Raw genomic sequence first — 23,907 nt, 5'->3', positions numbered from 1 at the left:
TACCGTGTTCATATCTGTTTAATGAAATGCTACAGCCAGAAGCCAGTTAGCTTAGCTTAGCTAGCCCGGCTAGCAAAGCTGACACATTATATTTTATTTGTTTAATCAGTAAAAAAAAAACAATCCGCCTGTGCAGGTTGCCTGGCAACTGCTCAGAGCCAAGATATAATGAAGACTTAACTCCTGTAAAATGGCAAATAGAGCTGATAAGGGGAATTTGACAGAGCAATGTTTCCCCCATTTTCCAACCCGCAGCTGACTGGAACCTTATATTCAACAGACACAATGGTATTGATTTGTGAACTCAACAAAACTATTGTTTTAATTTCAGTATTTTGTTTAAAATAACACTCCAGTGGTTTAATGTTTCACTTCCATGAAGTTGGGGGACTCAGAAGAGACTTTTAGTCTCTTCTGTATCAGTCCAAAACATATTTCTCCCATAATGCAAATCAGTCATCCTTTCATTAGACACTTTCATTATATCTTTCAAAGCTCCAGTCTCTAATCTCTCCAAACCCAAAATGAGATCTCATCTCAGACTTCCTCCAGAGCCAGAGAAGACATAATGCAACTTTATGCGTAGTCCTCCTAGTCAACTTATTTTGATCCATGCATTCTGTGGAATATCAGTGTAAGTTGAGGAAAGGTTCGGCCATGGGACAGAATGTTCGCTTCAGCGGTGTTTTGCTTCACAGGGGTGAACCTCTCATGTAATTCAGCTGTCACATTTAACAAGCATATTGCACCACGTTTGTCTAATATCCTCATTACTCTCATTACCATGCTGCTTCGGATAACTCTTCAAAAGCCTAGAGCTCCCTTCATCCATGGTACGCTTTGTTTAAGATCTCTCGACGGCGGTGTGATTCATAGATGCTCACATCCTTTTTTATTCATCATGCATCAACACTGGAGAATGCAAGTTTGCGTGTGTGCGAGTTTATGTCCACGTGTCGGATTTATTGCAGCCAAGATCAACCAGTGCTCACTGAATAATGCATCACCTGCTATCATGGAAAAATATGCTGAATAGGCTTCAGCTGAACTTGAAGGTGTGGGAGGTGTGAAATAGCATAACGCTTGCTCTTGACTTAGCGTCTATGTATGAGACTGCAGAGAGAAAACACTGCTCTCTACTTTGACAAACGAGCTCAGGTCTGGTTCAAGGAGGTTTCCCTCTTTCATTAAATGAGCTATGCCAAGGGAATTAGCATCTATGGGTGGAACTTTGTGCGTGTGTGTGTTTCACTTACAAAGTCTCAATTACAGTATGTCGGCACACAATCTCAACACAGCATTTTGCATTTCAGATATTGTTTTAACCTTTAATTCTCGGTGGCTTGCCCTGATTCTCTGAGCGTGCACACCTCAGCTGCCAGAGGTTCTTTGCAGGGGGAGGTGATGGATGCTGATTTAAGCAAAAGTGTCATTTGTGGTCACACCAATGACAAGTGACATTACAGAAGAGACCCCCAAGCACTTATAGAGATTGGGCTGTGGTTGGATTGCCCAGGGATGAACATAGAGCACCGTGTTAGAGGACATGCTTGTTTGTTGGGTTACTCCATATTCATAGACACACTGCAGGACTGAAATGAAAGCAACCACATAATGTCTCCTCCCCCCACTCTATTAGGCTGATCGCATATTGCCCTCTACCCTCCTTGGAGAATGGAAGTCAATGAAATGGACTGTCAAACCCTGGGCAGGGGTACATCATGGTTGCTGTTCTTCAAAGAGCACGTATACTATTTTTCTTACACCCCCTATAACCCCCTTTCACCAACCTCTCATGCTTCCTCCTTTTCTCTTCCCTTAGAGCAGGTGGTCTAATCTCAGAGAGAATCTGGTGCCTTTGTTTCCATCCCCCGAAGTGTATTTGGGTTGATCCACCTGATTGTGACTAAGTGATAGAATTCCATACCTGAGGGCACAGATTTATGGGAGGTGCGTGGGAATGAAGTTGCTGGCTATTGTTTCACCTGGGTGTGACCACTGCCATGAACAAGGGAAGAAGAGAGGAGATGGAAGAGAAATGTGGGTTTGGGAGGCGGCTGGGTGGCAGGGAACAAGTCGGAGTGGATTTGAACAGGCTGCAGAGAGGAAAACAATGGACATTAGAGGACAGGCTGAGAAGCAGAAAGGGTACATGCTCTGCTGTGCTGCCTTCTCAGGCGAAGAATGTCACCTTGTCCTTTTTCTTTCCCTCTCTCGCTCTTTCTGTTTTTTCCCCTCCATCTCTTTATTCCTCTGTTCCCGGCTGCAGTGCACTGATATATAGACAGCATTTTCCCTGCTCTTTCTGCCATAAGTCTAATGCCCCTCCGCTGCGGAGGCGGATCACCATCTTTCAACAGACACAACAAAGCAATGCTTTGGTTCCTCCTCATCCAACAATCTATCCATCACTGCCTCAGACATCGCCTAGAGACATTCAGACACATCTCCACTGGACAACTCTGTGATCATCTTACACACCTGACTGGGCCTCGGCCAAGGGAGGAGCATTCATTACAAAAGGAAAATACATGAAAAGATAGAAACCTGAGAAAGAAAGAGAACAGACAGTCGGGGATTGTTACGGTGTTGTTAATTAAACCAGTTGCTTGATAGTTACAGTGAGACCAAACCATAATTCACCCTCATAATATGTGAATATACAGTTTTTTGTTTCTTCATTTGTTTTTGTGTAACCTCTACCTCAGTGCTCACTAGGTTGTCATAAGTGTGGAAATCTAACAGACCTAAAGGAAAACTCCACACAAAATAATTTGCATATCAAATACTTCCCACCTGTCACTTACTCCTTTGCTGAGGATGGCAGCTTATATTGTCGGCTTATATTCACAGCAGCGACAATGTATTCCAACAATGAGTCACAGCAAAAAGTCTCAAATGTCCATAGAAACGTCTCATATCACTCAGCACCACAGCGAGATCCATTTTCCTGCCTCCTGCGGCTGCAGTCATCTCGGAAAAAGAAAGCTACAATCTTTTCAGAGCTACCTTTCGAGCCTACAGAGAGTAAGTATTCATAAGAGAATCATAGATTTTTGACGGAGAATTCCTTTAAAGGTCCAGGTTTACATTAGTTTTAAGGTTACATTAAATGGGGTTAGGGAATAACTGCCAGTGCCCACACAGGGGTGTGTGTTTGCTTTATGGTCTCATTGTGACCCTTCTCTGTGTGAACACTGTAGCAGCGCTGTATGCCTTGTTTCCACAGTCGGACTGTGTTGAGCTGCGCTGTTCTCTGTGTTCCCATCATCCCTGGCTGTCCCCTCCCATTAGCCCTGACAGCTATTTGTCTGTCATTACTGACCTCAAAACAGCACAAACACTCTCCGTCAGCACACACAAACACATACACGGGCACACTGGTGGAGCCTGGCTGTGCAAAATCAGTTTGTGCCTGTGCTGTAGTTCAAACTTAATTACATTGTACGGTTTCATCACGTTAGGTGCGAGAGATAAATATCACATTGGAATGTAATGAGACTGAGGCCAATTCAGACATATTTCATTAGGTACAATAATCCTCTCCTGAATGGGCTGGTGCAAGTTGTAACATAAGCCCAACACACGGCTACTCTCCCAAAGTATCATCATTATCAGAGCTGTCATTGATTTAAGGTGGACCCAGAGTCAGACAGGAGATCATGTGGGAAGGAATATAGCTGTATCATTTTACCAGCCCACATTTACTCCTTGGATGGATAGATAATACAGATCCAGTGTAAAAAGAAAGGGGAAATTACTGAGTATTTGGCTTTGCAAAGCTGATCCCAATGCTGCAACATATCAGCATGAATCAGGAAGGTCACAGAGAGAGATCAGCCCACTAGTGTGCATGTATGTGCATGTCTCTGCGTTTGTGTGTTCTACCAGCACACAATCCATAACCCCACAAGTAACAAAAGCCAACAGCCTTCAAAAGTTCAGTTGCTGCCAGACGAGGAGCCAGCAGGACATTTATCTGAAGGATTAAAGGGGTGTGTGTCTGCTTCTGTTGCTCAAACACGTGCAGTGGCCCTGGTCTGTATTCTGGACACTGTCTATTGTGGAGTTGATGGTTGACAGGCAAGGTAGGCGTGGACATTCGAGGGAAGCTGTCTTCACTCTCATTCCATCCCATTATTTTTGCAACATACCTCCTCCCTTAGCTCCCATCTTTCTTCTCGCCGTCTCTTTTGAAATCCCCAGTCAGCTCCTCTGTGTCTACCAAAGAGACCGACTGGCAACTAAATCCTCCCAGCCTTGATTTAGCTACTTAGGTGAGATCAAGTTTGGATCTTTTGGGGGGCTTTTTGGGGCCTACCACTGTCACATTATCTCACTAGGGTGTCATTACCACCTCATCCACTCTGTCATTATGCACAATACTCCCCTTTGGAATAGACAGAAGGTTTACCCTGCCTTATCTATGTAGCGTGTATATGAAGTGCTGGTGCGTGTCTGGTGATGTTTGTTATATGCAATATTTTTTGGAAGGGAAGCTGTTCTTAAAATGGACCTGTCTGGAATTAAGTTCTCTGATTGCAAAGGGCAACAAATTGAGTTTCTGGTGCGTGTGTGTGTGATATGGAAGGATGGGGATGATGAACTCACACTTGGTTGTCCCCCATGTGTGTGAGTCTTCAGATTTGAGTGGCATTGATCATTCATTGGAAGCTTTTTCTTTAACTTTGTTTGACCCTCTGCTGCTTTAAAATCCCAGCCACACTCTGCAGTCTGTCCTTTACTTGTACCTTACAGTAGAATACAATTAGTAAAATTGCTGTTCTCCAAATTGTTAGGTTGGGTAAATTCTTAAGCACCTACAATTAGAGGGGAAGGTTTAACACCCTCCCACTGATGCAGAAACATGTACACAAACATGTTGCCTGTGCAGTAAGGCGACAATGACACAGAAAAAAATAATTCAGGAACTGGCACAGTACTGTAGGGTTATTTGCATTTTTGTGAGTGTGTGTGTTCATAAATCTCACTATAGTGCGTATTTGGATCAAGGACCGAGACATGTTCCGACTAATACCTAGCACTGTACCGGGGTCTTGAGCAGCGACTTCACACTAACTAAGCTCTCATAACCTTTTTATACTACCTGGCATACACACATGCACACACACACACACACACACATATACACACACACACACACACACACACACACACACACACACACACACACACACACACACACACACACACACACACACACACACACACACACACACACACACACACACACACACACACACACACATACCTGACATGCAACATGAATGCAGACAGAGAAGCCAACTGGCATTCGAAGCAAGGAAACAAGTTTCAGCTTCCCTTGCTTTCCCCGACATAATCCTCCCATTAAAGTGTAACACCAGCAGTTCCAGGCAGCAAATCAAACAGATCTTTATCTGCATCCTCCTACCTTGTTTGCATGTATTAACCTTCATAGAAAGCTAGGAATTAGCATGCTATGATTAGAAAAGATGGGAACGATACATTTTAATAGGAACGTTGGTTTTTTTATATTCCATATTCATTTTCTGGCTCCAAAAAAAGATTAGGAAGTGACTGCTTTGAAGTTTAGGGGGGGGGGGGGAGGGGGATGTCTCAGCAGCACACCCTTGTGGACACTTACTCAGGTTTTGGGTCTTTTTGCATGCATTTGTGCCCGTGTGACTCCCAACACTATGTGAGCCTTGTTGCACTCCGTGCTTTCTCTGATGAAGCACATCATTACCTGATTCAGAGGCTGTGAGTTCATAATTCATTCAGAGGCTGAGGCAGCTATCTGGTGGAAGGCTGCTGCTGCCACAGCTGTGTGTAATGGGAGCATCCAGGAAGGTAAGCAGCTGAGGATACAGCCGCCAGACAAACACTCAGGGCTTATGACCTGCATAGCGTTCTGTGCTGCAGGACCGTGAAGTGACAGGTGAGGCATTAGGCTGCTTTGAATGAATGTGAGAGTGTGTGTGTGTGGGGGCAAGACTGCTTCATGTTCACAGGTAAAGGCAGAGAGACCTGTCAGAGGAATGTTGCCTTTCACCGGCCGGGCTGGATAATCCTCTATGTGTGTGGAAAGTGGGTGCATTGGAGAAAAAGTGAATTAAATATTTTGTGTGTGTGTGTGTGACTGCTTTTTTTCTTTGTGCATTTGTGCAGGGCTTTTGGTTGGGCTTTTGATCCTGTTGATTGCGCTTGTTCGTGAGGTGAAAGGGAGGCACGCAGTCCTGCTGAGCCAGACTGGAAGGGAATACTGAATGACCAAATTTTCATTCTGTGTCTCCCTCTTGTACCCTGTGTCCAAATGCTGCCTCCACCGCTGAAATGAATTGGTTATTCCTGTAGGCCTGGGCACAGCTGTGTTCAGCGCGGAATACACACTGGGCTGATCATGAGGGAGGCAAGGAGCGAATGAGACCGAGATGGGAGAGAAATGGTCGGAGAAATGCAGACAGACAGACAGATGGCCAGTCATTCGTCACAACACTACAACCCATATGAAAAAGCACACCAGCAGGGACAAAACAAAGAAGTCCGACAGCTTCAGCTGACCACAAACAGCGTAACACTAATAAGTCATGTAGGTCTCGTGAAGTCTCCTCCTCAGTGGTTATGAGATAGTGTGCATGGAAAAGAGAGGGAGAGAGAGATAAAGAAAAAAAAGAGGTTTAATGAGGGAGACTATGTTGGGGAAGGTCTCTTTAAAGCATCTCACTGATTCAGAGTTCCCTCAATAATGTATACATATGCCGAGGTCAGGTTTTCTCAGGATTTAGAGCCAGCAGTTATCTCAATCTCAATGCGCCGCACACACTAGGTCGATAAAGTAAATTATGAACACTGCACAGATAATCACTAAAGCTGCTGCGTGGCCCAAAACTTTGAGATGCCAAAAATATATATCTTAGTTGTCATTTCATTTAGTTTATCCCAGCTGGATCCTGTATTATAATGTATTCAATCTTCTGTCAGTAATATTCCCATACCAAACATATCAGCAGCACTAACTATAAACTGATGTCACCCTCCCCTCTGGGCCATGTGGAGGACAGGTGCCTGCTTCACGGCCCGGCAGAAACGCAAGTTGGCAGCCTGGCTGTTACCTCCTCCTTCTCTCTGCCTCTGCTGCCAACAAGCCTGGCACATCTGTGCCTGTCCAGCGTGCTTGGTGCCAACTACCCTGCTGCCATTGTTCTCCCCTGAATGCACCCAACGCCCATGGGAAAGAAGGCTGAACACAGTGTGGCACAACCTACACAGCCTGTTAGATAATCTCAAGACATGAAAAGATTCTCTTAGCCTAGATTCTGGAAACAGCTTTTTGTTCTGCACCGTAAACAAGGAAAACACCCGATGGAGATTTTTCCTCTATCAGCTTCAGTTTCTAGAGTTAGACATTCACCGGAGAGAACACAGTCCTGAAAGAGCACAACAACTTCACATTGATGAAGTAATATACACAGTACATAGCCTTTCATTTTAAAATCATCATGTGAAACCCCTTTGTTTGATTGATGAATAGATTTTGGTTGATGGATCATTAGGTTGATTCTTTTGAAATAGTTCCTGAGCTTTGTTTTTTTTTACAATCATCGTGATACATCATCAAATCATAATTATTGCATGAGGTGGGAAACACAGGTACAGGAAACACTTTGCTTATGTGTTATTTTCATCCATTTGTTCAAACTCAAACACACAAGAAAGAATAGGACTGCAAGCACTGATTTGTGTGTATACTTTATATATATACAGTATATATATTCCCAAGTGGAGACCAGGATGTGGCCAAAAGCAGATTTATCAGGACCATGCAGGCTGGCGAATTATTCCAAATAGGAGAATCAGTCACTCTCGCTTTTGATCTTTCTACTGCCTGCTCTCTAATGTTACACCCCCCCCCCCCCCCCCCATGCTCTGTCTATACTGCACCCGTTTTCATCGTTAATTCTCTCCCCTCTGCCTCTATCTGCAGAAAACCTGTTTTGTCCTTTGTCTCTCTTTCTTACTGTTCTACTTTCTTTGGACAGTGTGAACATGTTTTTTTATGGTCTCTTTATTGACTTTTAAAGAGAGAATGAACTAAAATCATATGAGCAAAGTCTGTATTAGTGCTTATACACAAACACATATAAATACTTCTATACTGGGAGAGTCCTTATTGACATGCATTCCCTGGCCCTCAATGGTGACCATTACAAATAAAAGTCTAACCCAAACCCTTACTTTTACCAAAGATCTCCTTATTTTCAAGGTCCAAACTCAAAATGTCCCTCACAAAGATAGAACCCTGAAAGCTCACGCACAGGCACACTTAAAGCAAGCCACTTGCTGCAACACAAAGCCCTCTTGTGGTGTCCCGCAGGCCGTTTAAAAGCTCTGATTATGGCCCCTGCGAGTCTGGTAGGATTCCTGGCGTGTCAGAGGGTTTAACAACATCCAAATCACTGTCCGAGTCCTTTCAGCTCTTCCAGACTGGCCTGTCTGTCACTCTGTGGCACACAGACACTCACACATATCGGGCTTCAAAAGCCCGTATAGGGTTGCCCGGGTCCGGACCTTTGAATCCACCCACTCCGCCAAGCTAGATTCTGTCTGAAATCAAGTATAGGGAGAACCGAGGAAGGGATTAGAGCAAAGACACTGTTATGTACCAGCTCATTTCTATGTGACAGTAATACATCTGTAATTACAGATGTGCACGGTAGTGAACTGTGGCTTTGGTTTCATTGTGCCATGTGGTTATCTTGTTCTGTCAGCAAACTTCTTTTTTAAAAAATAAAAGAAACACTTACAGCATATCATTTTATTAGCACTGGCTCAAATGCAATATTTTGTCATTCTGCAGAGTAGAGTCTGGTGGGACCACATACAAGCATGCACTCACACACACTGCTCCAACACACATATGCACAAAAACAGGTCACACAGGCAAACTCCGGCTCCATTCAGCGATTTGTTTGATTTACATGTGGGAAGGTCCCCAAAGAGAGGTTTAAATTAATGGGGTAATTATACACTGGCAAAAGAAAGCAGTCACACTCTGATTTATGCCTCCACACACACACACACACACACACACACAGTGTCCCTGATGGGACAGATTGTGTCTTTGCCCCAAGGACGACCACTCCTCCCTCTTCTCTCTGGTCCTCATCTCCATTCACTTCCTCAGATCTCAGCTCCTCATGCTGCTGCAGAGACACGTTCTGTTCCATGGTCAGCCGCTCTATCTGCTTGTCTGCCTGCCAGAGGCTGGCTGACCCAGTGCCAGCATCAGTCTTCATGCTCAAGTGCAGACTCACTGGGGAGCTGCAAACATCACTACTGTGCAACTTCAACAGAGGCCCTCCTTCCAAACAAAACGCACACGCACATTCCTGTACAAAGAGCCACAGAAACGAACGCAGGCCATGTATCAACATGTGTTATAGTGTCACGATGAATGCAGTCAAGAAGAAGTGTATTCGTCATGTCGTTAGTGGTGCAGCCCCAGAGGAGGAGCTGCCTTCATCATAGAGGTAGAGGAGGAGAGAGCAGCTACAGGACCTCCCGTCCTCCCTCATCACAACAAACAGCATTTAGGAGGAGCTCAGCTTAAAAGACTGCCTGAGGAAACTGGATGTTTGTAATTCTGAATTTATTTTTGTTACATACACTTACAAATGAAGTTTGAGATTTTCTAATTAGGAACAACACACAAAGACGTGTTACTTTTCGATATTTATACGGATGTTTGACCGTGTTTAAGAGTGCTGAGTCAGCCTGAGATGATGAGACGAGTACAATCCACCAGCTGGAAAACCATCAGGCACTTGTTTCTCATGGTTTAAAAATGGTTGTGTTTGTGAGCATGGGTTTCTGCATTCATACATGTGCGTTCATTTGTATATTTGTAGTTTGTTCAGTGGAAAAATGCCCAACTAGAGGTAATGATGCAGTACTCTCCACCTCGAGGCCCACAGATGCGCAGCAGAAGGCAGCTTGGCTTCAGCTGAGACAGCACTTTCTCTCAGTCTGACAAAGTCAATCTCTTCCCCTCTATCTCTTTCTCTCCCGCTCTCTCTAATCCAAACTTTGGAAACTGCATAGATCTTCTTACACCATAGTCCTCCATGTGGCAGCCAAATTATTTTCTCTGATCAAATTCAGTTGACATAAAGCTTGATGAAAATGCAGAGGTGTCAAATAATGCTCAAATTACTATGTGACAGTGTCGAAGCAGGTAGAAGCGAGTTTGAGCAGGAAGCAGAGCGAGGGACAGCAAGTAATGGAGCGAGAGAGTAGCTTAGAGCAATCCCAAAAAGGAGAGCGGCAAAGCTTTAAGTCTCGAGGGAATTTGAAAGCCACAGAAATCCAGTTGCGGATATTAAGAGGCTTAATCTAAGAGCCTGGCGAGGCTGAGTTTTGCTGTGTGGGCCCCATCACTATCATCCTTGACAGAGGTTAAAGAGGAGACGAGGAAGGATAAGGAAGAGAGGGAGAGAAGGCAGATTGGAGCAATGACGAGAATAGGGAGCCGTGTATCATTAGAACAGCCTTGCATGCTTTTATAGGAGAATTAAACACTGACATTGTGGCGCGGGTGTTTCTGTGTGTAGACAGGTGGTAGGATACCCTTGCAGTGACTGTGTTTTTTAACTCCTTTGAAAATCTGCTCAAACAGCATGTTGGATGCAGTCAAAGCCAGGAGCATGTGTCAGACGTGAGTAGGGGGATCAGAGTCCGTGATTAATTGATTCCATATTTGGAAACATCACTAAGTGATCCAACTCTAGTGCATGAGGCAGGATAACATAAAGCAACACACGCTGAGATGAAACTCATTATCATCAAGCTGCAGATGCCTCCCAGGAGAGGAGAGGAGAGGAGAGGAGAGGAGAGGAGAGGAGAGGAGAGGAGAGGAGAGGAGAGGAGAGGAGAGGAGAGAAGAGAGGCAGGTGGATAAGAGAAATCCCTACAGCCTCTGTGGTTGTCTTCTCTTCTCTGTGGCATTCCTGCTTCATTTGATGTGAATGTTTTAGTATAATGAAATGCTTGGTTGATGTGAATTCTAAAAAAAACAAAAACCCCTAGGTATCACAGCATATGTGCACAGCAGTGCTGCTGCACTTTGACGCGACAATCTTTGCCAACTTGTCAGGAAAACACACAATGTGTGTCCACAGCAATCATTCAAACGTCCTTAACGGCTCAAATGCTGCTTTTTCTCTCAGTTTAGAGATTACATGTTCCACTGGGGTGCCACATAGTTTTGCTTTGTATGCAAAGAAATAATTGCTTTGCAGGGCAATTATGGCTGATTGTTCATTTTGGAATTCGGTGGCAGATTCCAGGAAACATGTTGCAGGCTGTAATAAGCTATTCAATTCATTATCTCTGTCCGTCTATTTCTATTTTATTTTATAGCCAGTAGTTGTTAAACATGCATGCATGCACGTACAATGGAAGCTGTTTTAATTCTGTTTCACACATATAAGCATGTATATTCATCTTCCTCTGTCTTTGTGTGCAGGAGGAATAAACCGGGCCGGGGCGGCAGTGCCAACGTTCTTGCGGACCCCCACAATGATCCATCCCCACCTGGACATGAAACCCTTCCTGCAATTCCCCATGGATACTGCCCCTCCTCCGCACAGCATGAGCCTCTTCCACAATTTCAACACGGTGAGAGTTGATGCTGACACACAGACAGAGGAACTCAGGAAAAACACACAAGTGAGGCCAATTTGTCCACACAATCTGGGAAACTAGGAGATGTGCCGGATATGATGATGTCTGTGTATTTACCTCCATAATACAGTGGTAATGTGATTACTTCCCATGTGTAACATATACTTTCTAATGCTTTAAATTGTCTTTACATTGTTTAGGTGCTGCTAACATCACAAATGCATGCTGTGTTAGACAGGCCTCACTACAAGGAAAGCAGTGTATTCCTAAGACTGTAGTATTTCATGTAAACACACTCGGTCCCATTCCTTAATTCAAAGCACAGAATGAAAGAGCAGTTCTAAGGCCATCCTTACAGCTGTGTACTTCAAACCCCACAGTTTGTTTGATGTGGTATTTAATTCAACGGAGAGGGCTCTTCCTGTTTCCCCAGGCCCCGACTAACATCTTATCATTTAGATTAGACCATAGAGACACTTTGCATTTCACCAACTCAGCATAATGTGCCGCCTGTTCCTCCAGACTCCATTAGGGAATGTCAACACATTTCTTGTCAGCAATACATAAAATCTGTAACCTTGGTATATACTGTATGTGGGGCAATGCTATTCTTGGACCACGTCTGTTATTCTGTGCATGTGTCAGCCTGGTATTTTCAGCTGCGGTTTGCAAAGGTGCGACATAGCAATCTACTGTTACTAATTGGAACGATCTGGCAAGTGCTTTCACTACGTATAATACAGGGATAGTAACAGGAGTCCAGACACTGTTAAACACATTTTAACGATACAGTCATTTCTAATAGCCCTCCATGGGCCATTACATAAGTGGAAGAATTCTCACTGATGTTAAAACTGCAGTGTACCCAGCAGACATGGATTAATAGAGATACTGAAATTACGCAGGCACTCAGTTTCCACTCTCGCGTCTGCTAGCGCAGCCCTGAAATCAGTCTAGCTTGCTCTTTCTTCAGCCGGCCTCTGAAGGACTCCCTCTAAACCTCTTTCTCTCCCTCATTCTGTAACATCCCTCTGCTCCCCATCCTCCTTATCAGAACATTAGCTACATCTGAAGGTCCACAGGGATGCTGTGAATGTCAATAGCTGTGGCTGCTGATGATTTCGAGCCAGCACTGAGTGGTGTTTTACAGCCCTGTGGCCAGGAGATGGGGCCATAGGAGAGGCTTGGAGGACAGTCTGACCTTATAGCGCCACTGTATATTGGCATGTACACATGGGCAGTACTTACATGCTTTTACTGCATTGCATTAAAAACAATGGATAAATGACTGACCATGATAGTACTGTTGATATTTGACTGAAAGGTCTAGGCCAGGGGTCGGCAACCTTTACTAGCCAAAGAGCCATTTTGCCCTATTTTTCACCAAATAAAATGTGTCTGGAGCCGCAAAAGCTATTTGATATCACAGCTTATAAAGTTTTGTATATAGTTATATAATATATCCAAAAACTATAGTTTGTTGTATTTGTGAAATTATAGAACAGGAATAAAAACAATTCTTGACATTTTATTGCTATTTTACCTGTTAGAACAATATCAAACTCTTATGAAGAGGAGAGTTTGCTGCAGCAGTTGAGGAATCGCTCTTTTTCGCTCATCTCCAGCGTGATACTTTCCAGCAAATGCTGTGTGCTTGTTCTGGAAGTGTTGTTTGCTAATTTCTCGACACATTTCAAGCATACAGGTCAGCCAGCATCGTTCGCAGTGAAAGCAAATGAATACTTTCTACGCAGAATTAAACGCTCTATTTTCCTCCGTGACTTTTCTTTTTTTGGATTTATCCATTGATAGTTTACCGAGGGTTAATGTTGCGCCAATACTTTATGATAATAATAAAATAATAAACACGGTGCTCCGTAATCTGTGCCAAGACGGCAGCAGCTTTATTCACTTCTCCCACATTTCACCAGAACCTCTTTTTCTCTTTCCGTCTCATCCTCCACAATAAAAGCACCAAACACAGACACAGGAACACTGCTTCCTAGAGAGCTCTTAACGTGCTCAACATAATAGCTTACAATAGTTTACCGAGGGCGGAGGAGGTCTGCAACTCATAATTAGCCACCTGCAGGGAAAGGCGCTTGACAGCGACGTAATAGGATGTGATGCACATTTTAGTTGACAAACTATTAAAATATTTTATATTTTGACGTGTCCAGCGGTGTTATCAGCCCCACGGAGCGGCTTTGAGGAGGACGGACACAAAACGGAGGACTTTCCTTTTCTTATTATTGTTTCTTAGCTATTGTGAAGTCCACATAAACTATAATGGAACTAAACATTGATTGCTCTCCAGAACACTTCAGTCACCAGCAGAGCAAAGTATCAAGCACGACCTTTCATTCTTAAAGACTACTTTATTACTCTCTCGTATTTTAACTAAGTAACCAACCTACTTCCTGTTTACACCGGCACCATCATGCCCAGTGTACGTGAATAGTCACATGATATTCGTTTTCAGGCGTGTTAGTCTGGACGGAGATCATCTCGAATACGATGCTGAAACGGCGTGTGGACGGAGATCGTTTTCATTTTAAAACTCCAAACTCCACTCCAGTAGCTAGTAGTGTGGTTGTAGCCTCAGGGAGCCGCAACAGAGTGGCTGAAGAGCCGCATGCGGCTCCGGAGTCGCGGGTTGCCGAGCCCTGGTCTAGGCGAAGAGCATGTGATGCCTGAAGTGTGTCGTGCACAGTCTCAGTTGTTTTATCTGTGGCAGGTATAGAATGCAGAAAACTGCAAAAATATAATACACAACTTTACCTCTGCCTTGATGCTTTCCTATCGAGGCCCCCCAGGTTTTCCACAGTCTTTTTGCTTAATAGTTTGGAAGACCTAGAGTAATAGAGTAAGTGTTTGCAGCTCTGTTTACATTAGTGACAAAATCTTATGGCTTGTTGGGCTTTTAGGCAGAAGAATGTTTAAACAATCAGAGCAGGACTGTGCTTGGGTCTCATCTCGTTCATTGAATTATGAATAGAGGATGAACTAAGATGATTTTCAGTGTCTTAGATGCCTCTAGGTGCCTTTCCGCACTAACACACTGATATAAATGTATGATTTGCACACTATGGAGACACAGCATTATAGCAGCAGTAACACTGAGAAATGTCCCTGCAAGAAGATAGCAGCATTCTCTCTTATTAAGTGATCTGTGAGGAGTTAGTCTTAATAAGGCTCACATGGGTTATTAGCCTCCTAGCAGACGAATGGCCTCTTCTAAAGCCATATGCTTTAATGGTCAGCTAATGTGATTTCTCCTCTACCTGCCTGTCTCGCTCAATGTGCCTCTAGACAGTGACAAGGCTGAATTATTTAACTGCAGCAGCTGGTCCTGACATACACGCACCTGCATGCACCTCTGAGCCGAGGTGCATGCCCTGATGTGGGCTTGCACGGGCTGCAAAGGCAGGAATTTGCAATGAAAGTGTCCAATCATACAAAGTCGTGTGCAGACTTGTTGAATCTCACCTGCAATCCCAGCTCCTCTTATCTCTTTTATCACTCTCCTCCTAAACAACCCTTATTCTGTGTCTTATGGCAGCACTAATGGCACCCAGACCACCTGTTGCCTCCTCAGGTTTCAGACTAATGAAAATACTAATCGTTTAGAGTGTGTTTTGGGGCTTTATCAGATATTCTGTGCCCCAATGTCTGGCTGCAAGGCATCACCACACATGCCTTTAAAACGGTGTAGCAAGAAACCAGATAAAAGGGTAGTGTGTGTGTGTGTGTGTGTGTGCGTGTAGTCATATGTGGTTTGGTTGGGGTTTGATGGAGCAGGCAAAAGCTCTCGTAGCTGATGATGACATTTGGTAAATGGTGTGAACTTGGTGAAGAGGGGCAGAGTCGAGCAGGAGGGGAGTGGGTCACCCGATCCTGGCTACATCTGGACAGATCTAGTATGCATGAAGAAGGGGGGGGTGGGGGGGAGGGGCAGAGGGAGAGAGAGAGAGAGAGAAGAGGGAAGGGGAGGGGAGGAGAAAACTGGGAGGCAAACTGAGGGAAAAGCACTACAGGGAAGCGTGAGGCAGAGAGAAAGCAGCTGAGAGGAGAGGAGAAGGAGGCTGATCAAAGGGGACAGGCACTTGTTAGGTGATGTGTCAGTGAAAGAAGAGAGTAAGGCAGAGATTTGAGAAAATCCTTACAGCAGACACTTACTTCTTCTCATGCAGCATTTCAAAGAGACGCAGAGAGTGTGCCAAAAGGAGGAAAACAAAGAAATCGTAGCTTGCAATGTATCACTAGGAAAAAGTGAGTTTTTTTTTTTTCAGTGACTTAGTTTGTATTCAGCATTGACAACCAACCAGGGGGCTGAATGAGCGAGGAAGGTGCACCACACACTCTCAATCTCACACATGCTGAGGTTCAAACTCACACCTTGGTCAGCAGCACACACACGGACGGACCAATGCAGCTCCAAGCTTCATCAGACACGGAGGAGACGAAGGTAAGTGCCTAAATGCTTGGAGTTCTTTTTTTTTCACCCAATTGTGTCTTCATCTGGTCACAACTTAAAAGTACTGTAGAATTCAAAGCTCCAAAGGCTGTTTTCATCTGACACAGTGCAGGCTTTAGTACGACTGCCAGAGTGGTCCCACCGAGAGTCACAGAACAGTGCATTCCTCGTTGCTGGAATTCAACCCTTCCAAACATTTTGTAGCTGAGAACTGATCAAACACACCAGAAGAAGAGAGCAAGCAGAAACAGAGAAAGGATGAAAGGATGAAAAATAAAGAGAATTGAGAGTTAAAAGAAAAAGACTGTAAAATATGGGGATGTTCGTGAATTTCAGTGCGTGTCGTTGTGCAATGCACTGAGAGATGCTTGGTTGCTCTTTGGTCTGTTTCTCCTCAGAAGAAACTCTGTGTAAACAAAAGGAATTAAGGAGTTTGGGGCCCTGTGGAGCTGTTGATGTGACCGCTGAGCGATTCTTAAGTCAGTGGATTGTGTGCTTTACTAACATCCATCAGAGCTCTCACCATATACAAACAGTTCGAATTGACATGTTTCCAAAACTCACTCAGTCTAAATTATCAATGAATATGACACTATACTGGGCATATTAAGAACTGATGCAGCAGACACTGCAAATTTGAAAGACAATTGCTAATTTTCTCAAAATTGGTTAAAAGCGACTTGAGTGAGTTTTGGAAAATCCCTCTTCCGTTACATCACAAGGCAGAGCTCCTATTTCATGATGTCATGTTTTGGAGAATAAATGGGTAGAGGCCATGTGAGCTGCCGTCCAAAAAGTCTTATTGGCAGCTGGGCAGTGTTTTTAACAGCTGAATAGACTGGATGGATCATAGCTGACCCACACCAAGAGCACTGTATGACAGGCTGGGGAGAAGCCCATGATTCATGTGTACAGTAACGCCACCAAGCCCTTGTTAAACTTGATGATGGGTCACAGTTATGACACCGACATGCAGTATTTAACATTTAGCATTTCAGTTATGCTTGCTTGTATTGTGGGAGTTGGGGTAACGTTGGGCAGGAGTTCAAAATATTTCACAAAAAAGTTGAGATGATTTGTCTTCTCTTCAGCTGGATATTGCAAAGTCACAGCTGAGGTATTCATGCAGTTGCTCAGGTAGTACTCATCCACCGATGTCATTGCTCAATTGCTCCGCCCCTCCCCTTCGACCCATTTGAATTCACAGCAGCAGTAGAGCCTACTTTGGGCTGTTTCTGGGGAGAGCAATAGAGGGAGTCATGGAACGTGGGGTATGGGAAAGAGAGCCACATGAGATAAGAATGTGCAATGTGAGGATGTCCGGCCTGGGCCTCTTTCGTTCTCTCTTTAGCTGGGTTCTTTCCTATTTCTCCCTCCCTTTCTCTCTCTCTCTATCTGTCCCAATCCATCTTCCTCTCCCACTCTCTCACTCATTCGCTCCTCCAGATGGTGTGTTTCTGTAACGTCGCGTCACCCAGCTAAATGTCTCGGGCCTCCTCCCCATTTCATTCCCTCTCTGTTTACCCTTTCCTTGGAGTTGCCGGGTAACATGCAGATATTGAAATTGTTACTGCATGAGTTATAAGAATATTCATTTTAGCTGCTCTTTTGTCTCCGTCACGCCAGAGTCTTGAGCCATTTGGCTTTTAGATGAGACTATGGTTCTGGGTGCAAGATAGCTTTCAGGGAAAGTTTGGTAATTTGCCTAACTGCACGTAGAGATGAGCCAAATTGAGTCATTTACATCTGTAGCCCTCTCCAAACCAAGAGGCTTGCATCAGACTTGAAGGACTCTCTGGAACATTCCTTGAGTGCCTTATGAAGTCAAAGCACATAGCATCATATCCATTGTGTTCTTCAGCCCAGGACTTTTCTTTCTCTTTATTCCTTTTGCATATTCATACAGTGCCACATCATCTTATACGTTTTGCCTGCTTTAGCTGTAGACATAGTGCCAGACAATTGTTTGTGGTGGAAATCCTCACCAGCCATGGACTCCAGACTAATGCTAAGGTCAATTAACAATGGTCACTAGCTAATTGGAGCTTCAAACAGATAAATAATTGGAATGGAGACCTTTTAGATTGGTAGAGGCAGGGTCTTTTGTGTCTGGGACAGAGTTTAAGTGGGCGGCTTAGCCACCGACCCTCTGTAGAGCTCCTAAAGCGAGTAAGTTAAATTTACACGAGGTGCTGAACACAATGTAGATGATGGACATCCCAGCTGAAACAATTAACACAGGGACAGTATGAACTACAACCTGGTCAGGATCAGAGGGCTGAGCTTGGGTAGGGTGCAACAGGTGTCTCAGTGTATATCGATAGTTGTTTGCTGAACAAAAACACAGACATGCAGCAAACATTGCATTGACACTATAAATACATACTTTATCCACCCATGCATGTGGTCAGTTAGACTTTCAAATTTAGTCTCTTGGGCAGAAAAACTGTGGGCCTCTCCATGCTACACTGGTCTCTACCATCCGATGTAGAGGGCATCGACAGGCCTGTTGGCTTGTAGCACCGGGACTTGTGGAGCACAGGACTGTAGTAAAAGAGTATGAATTATAGCTCACAGATGCCTCTCTTTCTTTGTCTCTTCCCTTGTTATTTTCTCTCGCAGATGGATCCGGTGCAGAAGGCCGTGATCAACCACACCTTTGGAGTTCCACTGATCAAGACCAAGCGGCCAGTCATCTCCTGTAACGTTTGCCAGATCCGCTTCAACTCAGAGGTACAGAAAAATACAATAAATCCATCTCTTGGGATGTCTGCATTTCCCAAGTGTCCTTAAATATGCCGTATCTTGCTGTTTATACGCATACACCTTTCACCTCAAACGCCTTTTCTGTAGGAATGTGTTGGAAGGCTTTCTATCCTGTTTGCTCTCCCGAGAGTGGGTGTTGACTCAAAGTATGTGGTACATTTGTTTGGGCTCTGTTTTGGCAGTTGCAACCCCGTTGGAATTTAATTTATTTTAACTTGGTGTGGAGTTAGTAGCAATAATCATTGCAACACAAAGCCGAGAGAGCTGCTGCAGAAGCCGAGAGAGAGAAATAGGATTTTCTCTTTCGACCATCAACGTCGACAAAGCTTGAGTAAGATCTTAAGTTAAGTTAATTTCACTCAAGCATGCGATGATGTAGGAATCTCTTTAGAATAGAACAACACGCTGTTTTTTTCTAATTCTAATTTAAACAGTATTTTCATCTCTTTGTTCATATGGTGTAGTTTATATCTAAACTCATAATGGGAGTTTAATGAATGACTGATGATAAATTAAAGAAAACAAAAATTATGGAAGTATTTTATGTGTTGCCAACCCATTCTTCTTGCTGTGGACGAATAGGATAGACACATGACAAAATCAATGCCAAATGGCATGTGTGCAGTGTATAATTTGGCTGTGATGCTCCCTATTCATTGGTGCAGACTTCAGAGCCAGGGCGTACGTCCATCCACAATACACAACATTAAGGAGTGGACTGGTGCTATATATACTCCTCAGGTCTACAATTATGGTTTCCATGTGGTCAGGAAGCTACAGGGCTGTAATCTTAAGTCTACTCTTTGCAGATTTCTCTGCTGTATATCTTCACAGGCGCAGAAAATAAATATGTTTATATAATGAAATACTTTGAGCCCCACAGCTAGTGGTTAACAACATGTCCTGATGGATAAAGTTGGGATATACAGTAAGTCTGTGAAGAATTTAAATATTTAACCTAATGGTTAAACTGTTGTTTTAATGAGAGCTATGTGTCCAGATTTTACTGTATTTTTGCCATCACATCCGCCCTAAAATATAAAAAAAAAAGCATGTGCAGAGTGGGGTGATAAATACTGTTAATAGCAGTAGGCTGCACTTTACCTCTCAAAAAATAAGTTCTGACATTTGTCGTTTTAGATATTTGGCCAGTCATGGACAGATCCCTCTTCCTCACAGTGCCATTAACACTTTGAGTTGTTTGGTAAACTCTATGGCTGGCTTAATCTACATATTTTCAATTTCAAGAGAGACTTGGGACAACAATAAACATATTAAGAAAACTGTGACATGCATAAACAGCGAGGATTTTCCAAAACTATCGAAAATAAAGAAGGGAGAATAAATGCTAGAGCAAATATTTTAGGTTTCATGAGAATTTGGTCTCTTCACTGAAGCTCATGTTTATTTGTGAACATATGAAACCGTGAACAGCAGCCTTGTCTTTTCTTCTAGCTCCTGAAAGGACATACACATCACACATATACACACTTAAATCCCCAGGATTATGATATGCAGGACTACACCACCTCTCTGCTGTCATTGTCACTTTCGCTTCCAGAAGAAAAAAGCATACACTGCAGTATACCAGCAATGTCAAACTTGAAGCAGGCTGCATGTAATTTGTGCTGTCCTACTAAGCTCGGCTGGAGAAAAAAGTGTCCTTTACATCACCATAGAATGACTCCCCACCCACACTGTTCTTTTACATAATGTCAAGTCAGGATGAATATTTCATGGGTGAAAATAATACAGCGGGAAACACTTCAAAGAATTCCCCTCATATTTCCAGTCCGGGGCTCTGTCTTGTGAGAGAACAATCATTTTACCCTTGATGCTGAGATTTCTCAGTTTTCATCTGCCATGTGTGAGTTAATTGGGTTGTTTAGGTCGAAGAAAGTGATGGGGCTTATCATGCAAAGTCATGACCAATGTATTTGTCTTCAAAAGCATCCAGTTCTGCCTTCCTGCTCACACCCCGTGCTCCCCTCATTTCACGCATCATTTTGCCATCATCCATGCGTCCCCATTTGATCTTTCTCTCTCTGCCTCTTTCTTTCTCTGCCTGTCTCTCTCTCTCTCTCTCTCTCTCTCTCTCTCTCTCTCTCTCTGCAACCTTCTCCCCCTCTTTCTATCTGTCTAGCTCTCTCATGCTACATTATTTACAGTGTGTAAATGCCTAAAATTGCCTGCCACTACTTATTATAAGATGCATTTGTCAAGGGCATGGATTAGTGTCTGGCTCTGACAGCCCCAGTGCATCTTGGGTAAGTGGGAGCGAGGAGACATGGAGGGGAAAGAGAGGAGAGGAGGAATGGATCAGGGGAGGGTTTGTGCCTCACTGTGCCTGCGTTGTGTGGTGGTGTGAGGTGTTAAACGGTGGTTTATAATAACCTTGGTGGTGTGCTGCATTAGTGACATCACAGGCTCTGTCCCACTGCATTGACCAACGTCACAGCTGCTGCAGCTAGACTATTGGCTGATATCATTCCTTATTCTGTTCCTCTTCCTCTCTACTTCCCTGCCGCCTCCCCTTACACTGTTTCCTGCTTGTTTATCTTGCCAGTCTATCCATCATTTTTTTTTTACATTTAACTTCCTCTCCTTTTTATCTCCCATTTTGTCTCATCTGGAGCTGCAGCTGTAGCTATGCAGTAACATCACGGCTTTCCCCTCAGAATGATAGTCATGCTGGAAAGCACTTTCTCAGTTTGGACCCTTTGAATAATGAAACACAGGCTTCACAGGCTGATGTGATGCAGCTTTTCCTCTCTCTGAGATTTTGTATCTCTTTTATATCATTCCCAGAGTCCAGCTCTTAAAATAACCTTCCTTGTCTTGTAGTTCCCTGGCTGTGCACCATATCGCCTCCATGTTCCCTTCACGCTCTCTCTCTCTCTCTCTTCTCTTCATCCAGGATCTCACACTGATGCTCACCTGCTCAGCAATTGATCCACTTGGCTTGGTGGGAGAGGTTAAGAGAGCCTCTGTGGCGGCTATGCCGTGCACCACCATGTACTCTTCTATCTCCCCTTATTCCTTCTTTTATCTGAGAGATCACATCTCTGTCAGCATGCCCTACTGACCCCGCCCCCCTTTGCGCCCACATCTCTCTCCACTTTGATCTGCAGGCTTTGCTAAAGCAGCTTCTTTAGACCCATTTGACAGGGTGTAGTTACAGAGGGTCTGCTATATCTAAAGCGTGGTTTGTCATCATGATTTACAAGAAACATGTGATCATCTAAATCACTTCAGTCACGGCTCCCTGGTTTACCATGCCAGCTCACGTCCCAGATGCCATCAGGCACACACATACAGTAAACATACACAACCGGGCTTACAAACATTACTCAACACCCTCTGCCCCCTGCCAGTCTATCCACACTCCTGAACCTGTGGTCGGTGATGTCCTAAGTTCTCCAAGCCTTTCAGCACCTATGGCAGTTGTCAGCCTCGCTTCAAGACCATGTCTCTCCCTAGCAACTAACTGTACCAGCTACTTGATTATCATCTTCATCACTGGCCCCTCTATCCAAAGATTATTTAGCAGGACACATCTGCTCAGACAAAATACTTGTGGAGACAGAAGGGAGCTATCTGACTCAAGGGCTGCATTGATATAATGTGTCTGTATCAGTACGGAGCCTTTTTTATTTTAATTGAGCGACACTTAAACCTTGATGGAGGGGAGGTAAAGAATGGGCGAACAGATGGCAAATAGGGTTACGTGAATACACCCTGTCCCCCTATACGAATGTGTCTGAGTGTTTGTGTGTGTTTTCTTTCACAGTCACCATACTGTGAAGCTATAGGCCACTGGCAGAGACAGCTATAGCAACCCTGCATCTCATGCGCCATGTTGCTCCAGACGCACATGCCTCTGTGCAGACACACAAACATACACAGACTAGACAGACTCTCCTGACGAATGAGTAGTTGTTTAGTTGTTTAGTTGTTAGTTGTTTAGTTGTTAGCTTCTGTAATAAGATCTCTGCACCATTTTTTTTTCTTTGCTGGAATGCAGGATGATCTCCAGTCCCTGAAAACCTCCAGACTCAGTGTCCACATTGCATTTTATCTTTCTATGAGATATTACAGACAGGGCCTTAGCTGCCGGGTTGCATGTATACATTGTACAAGAGCCTGAAGAACCGATGTATGCCAGCCCACACTGATAATGTTTACTTTAATAATGCGTGTGTGTTATAGGAGGGTAGATAGTGTGGCATCTCACTGACCCCCAGTTCAACCCCCCTTGGCATGTCTGTCAGCATTGCTGCAGTAATAAAAGCTGGAGCCAAGAAAACAGACATATTCTTAGATTCAATACACTGTATGATAATGTATTGTTCATTTTAAAGCCTGACTAAAAGATGACTTAATGACAAGGGGGACAGACGGGTCTAGGTCTTGAATGTCTCCATCACTGCATCTTTTTGTTCCCAAGTTTAATGATTTATTCACCTGTTGGCATTTTTGTTCACTTACAACATAAACATGTTTTCTTTTTTGTCTGTCTTCTCCTATAGAGTCAGGCAGAAGCCCATTACAAAGGAAACCGGCATGCCAGGAGAGTGAAAGGCATTGAGACCTCTAAGAGTCGCCCCCAGGAGGGGGACAAGCCTCACACTGTGCCCCCCACCTCCTCCCCGTCTCCGCCCATCGCCCTTGGCACTGCCCTAGACAGCATGCCAAACAAAGCGGGTGAGAAAGCAACAAGTTATTACTATTAGAAACAGAAAACAGTGCTTGTGTGAGTTTTGCTGTCAAAATAATCATTTCAATCCAAGCGGGATGTTTAGAGGCTCATTGTTCTGTTGGAGAATGAAATGGAAAATATATGCAAGAATAGCAAAGGCATGCAATCACACTGGCTTTGCAGTGTGTTGTTCTTCTTGAGAGCATCTCAGCTCTCTGTGTGGTCCAATGCGGTTGCAGCAGAGCTTATGGCCAAAACAGTCACGCAAGCCTAAGAAACA

General features: G+C 44.0%; 1 protein-coding gene across 2 annotated transcripts in view; it reads left to right on the top strand.

The window, feature by feature from the left end:
* znf385a (zinc finger protein 385A) overlaps nt 1-23,907 on the top strand; it is a 51,241-nt gene that overhangs the window by 13,566 nt on the left and 13,768 nt on the right. The window contains exons 2-4 of one of the 2 annotated variants that reach the window (XM_079174052.1): nt 11,528-11,679; nt 18,785-18,895; nt 23,458-23,632. In XM_079174052.1, the coding sequence (XP_079030178.1) occupies nt 11,528-11,679; nt 18,785-18,895; nt 23,458-23,632 (438 nt within the window). Of the gene's footprint in view, nt 1-11,527; nt 11,680-16,033; nt 16,154-18,784; nt 18,896-23,457; nt 23,633-23,907 lie in introns of those variants that run through there. The other variant, XM_079174053.1, reaches the window with a different exon arrangement.

This window comes from Pholis gunnellus (assembly GCF_910591455.1).
Source record: "Pholis gunnellus genome assembly, chromosome: 2".
In the NCBI taxonomy this organism is placed as follows: Eukaryota; Metazoa; Chordata; class Actinopteri; order Perciformes; family Pholidae; genus Pholis; species Pholis gunnellus.
This window is presented reverse-complemented; position numbering and strand designations above follow the sequence as displayed.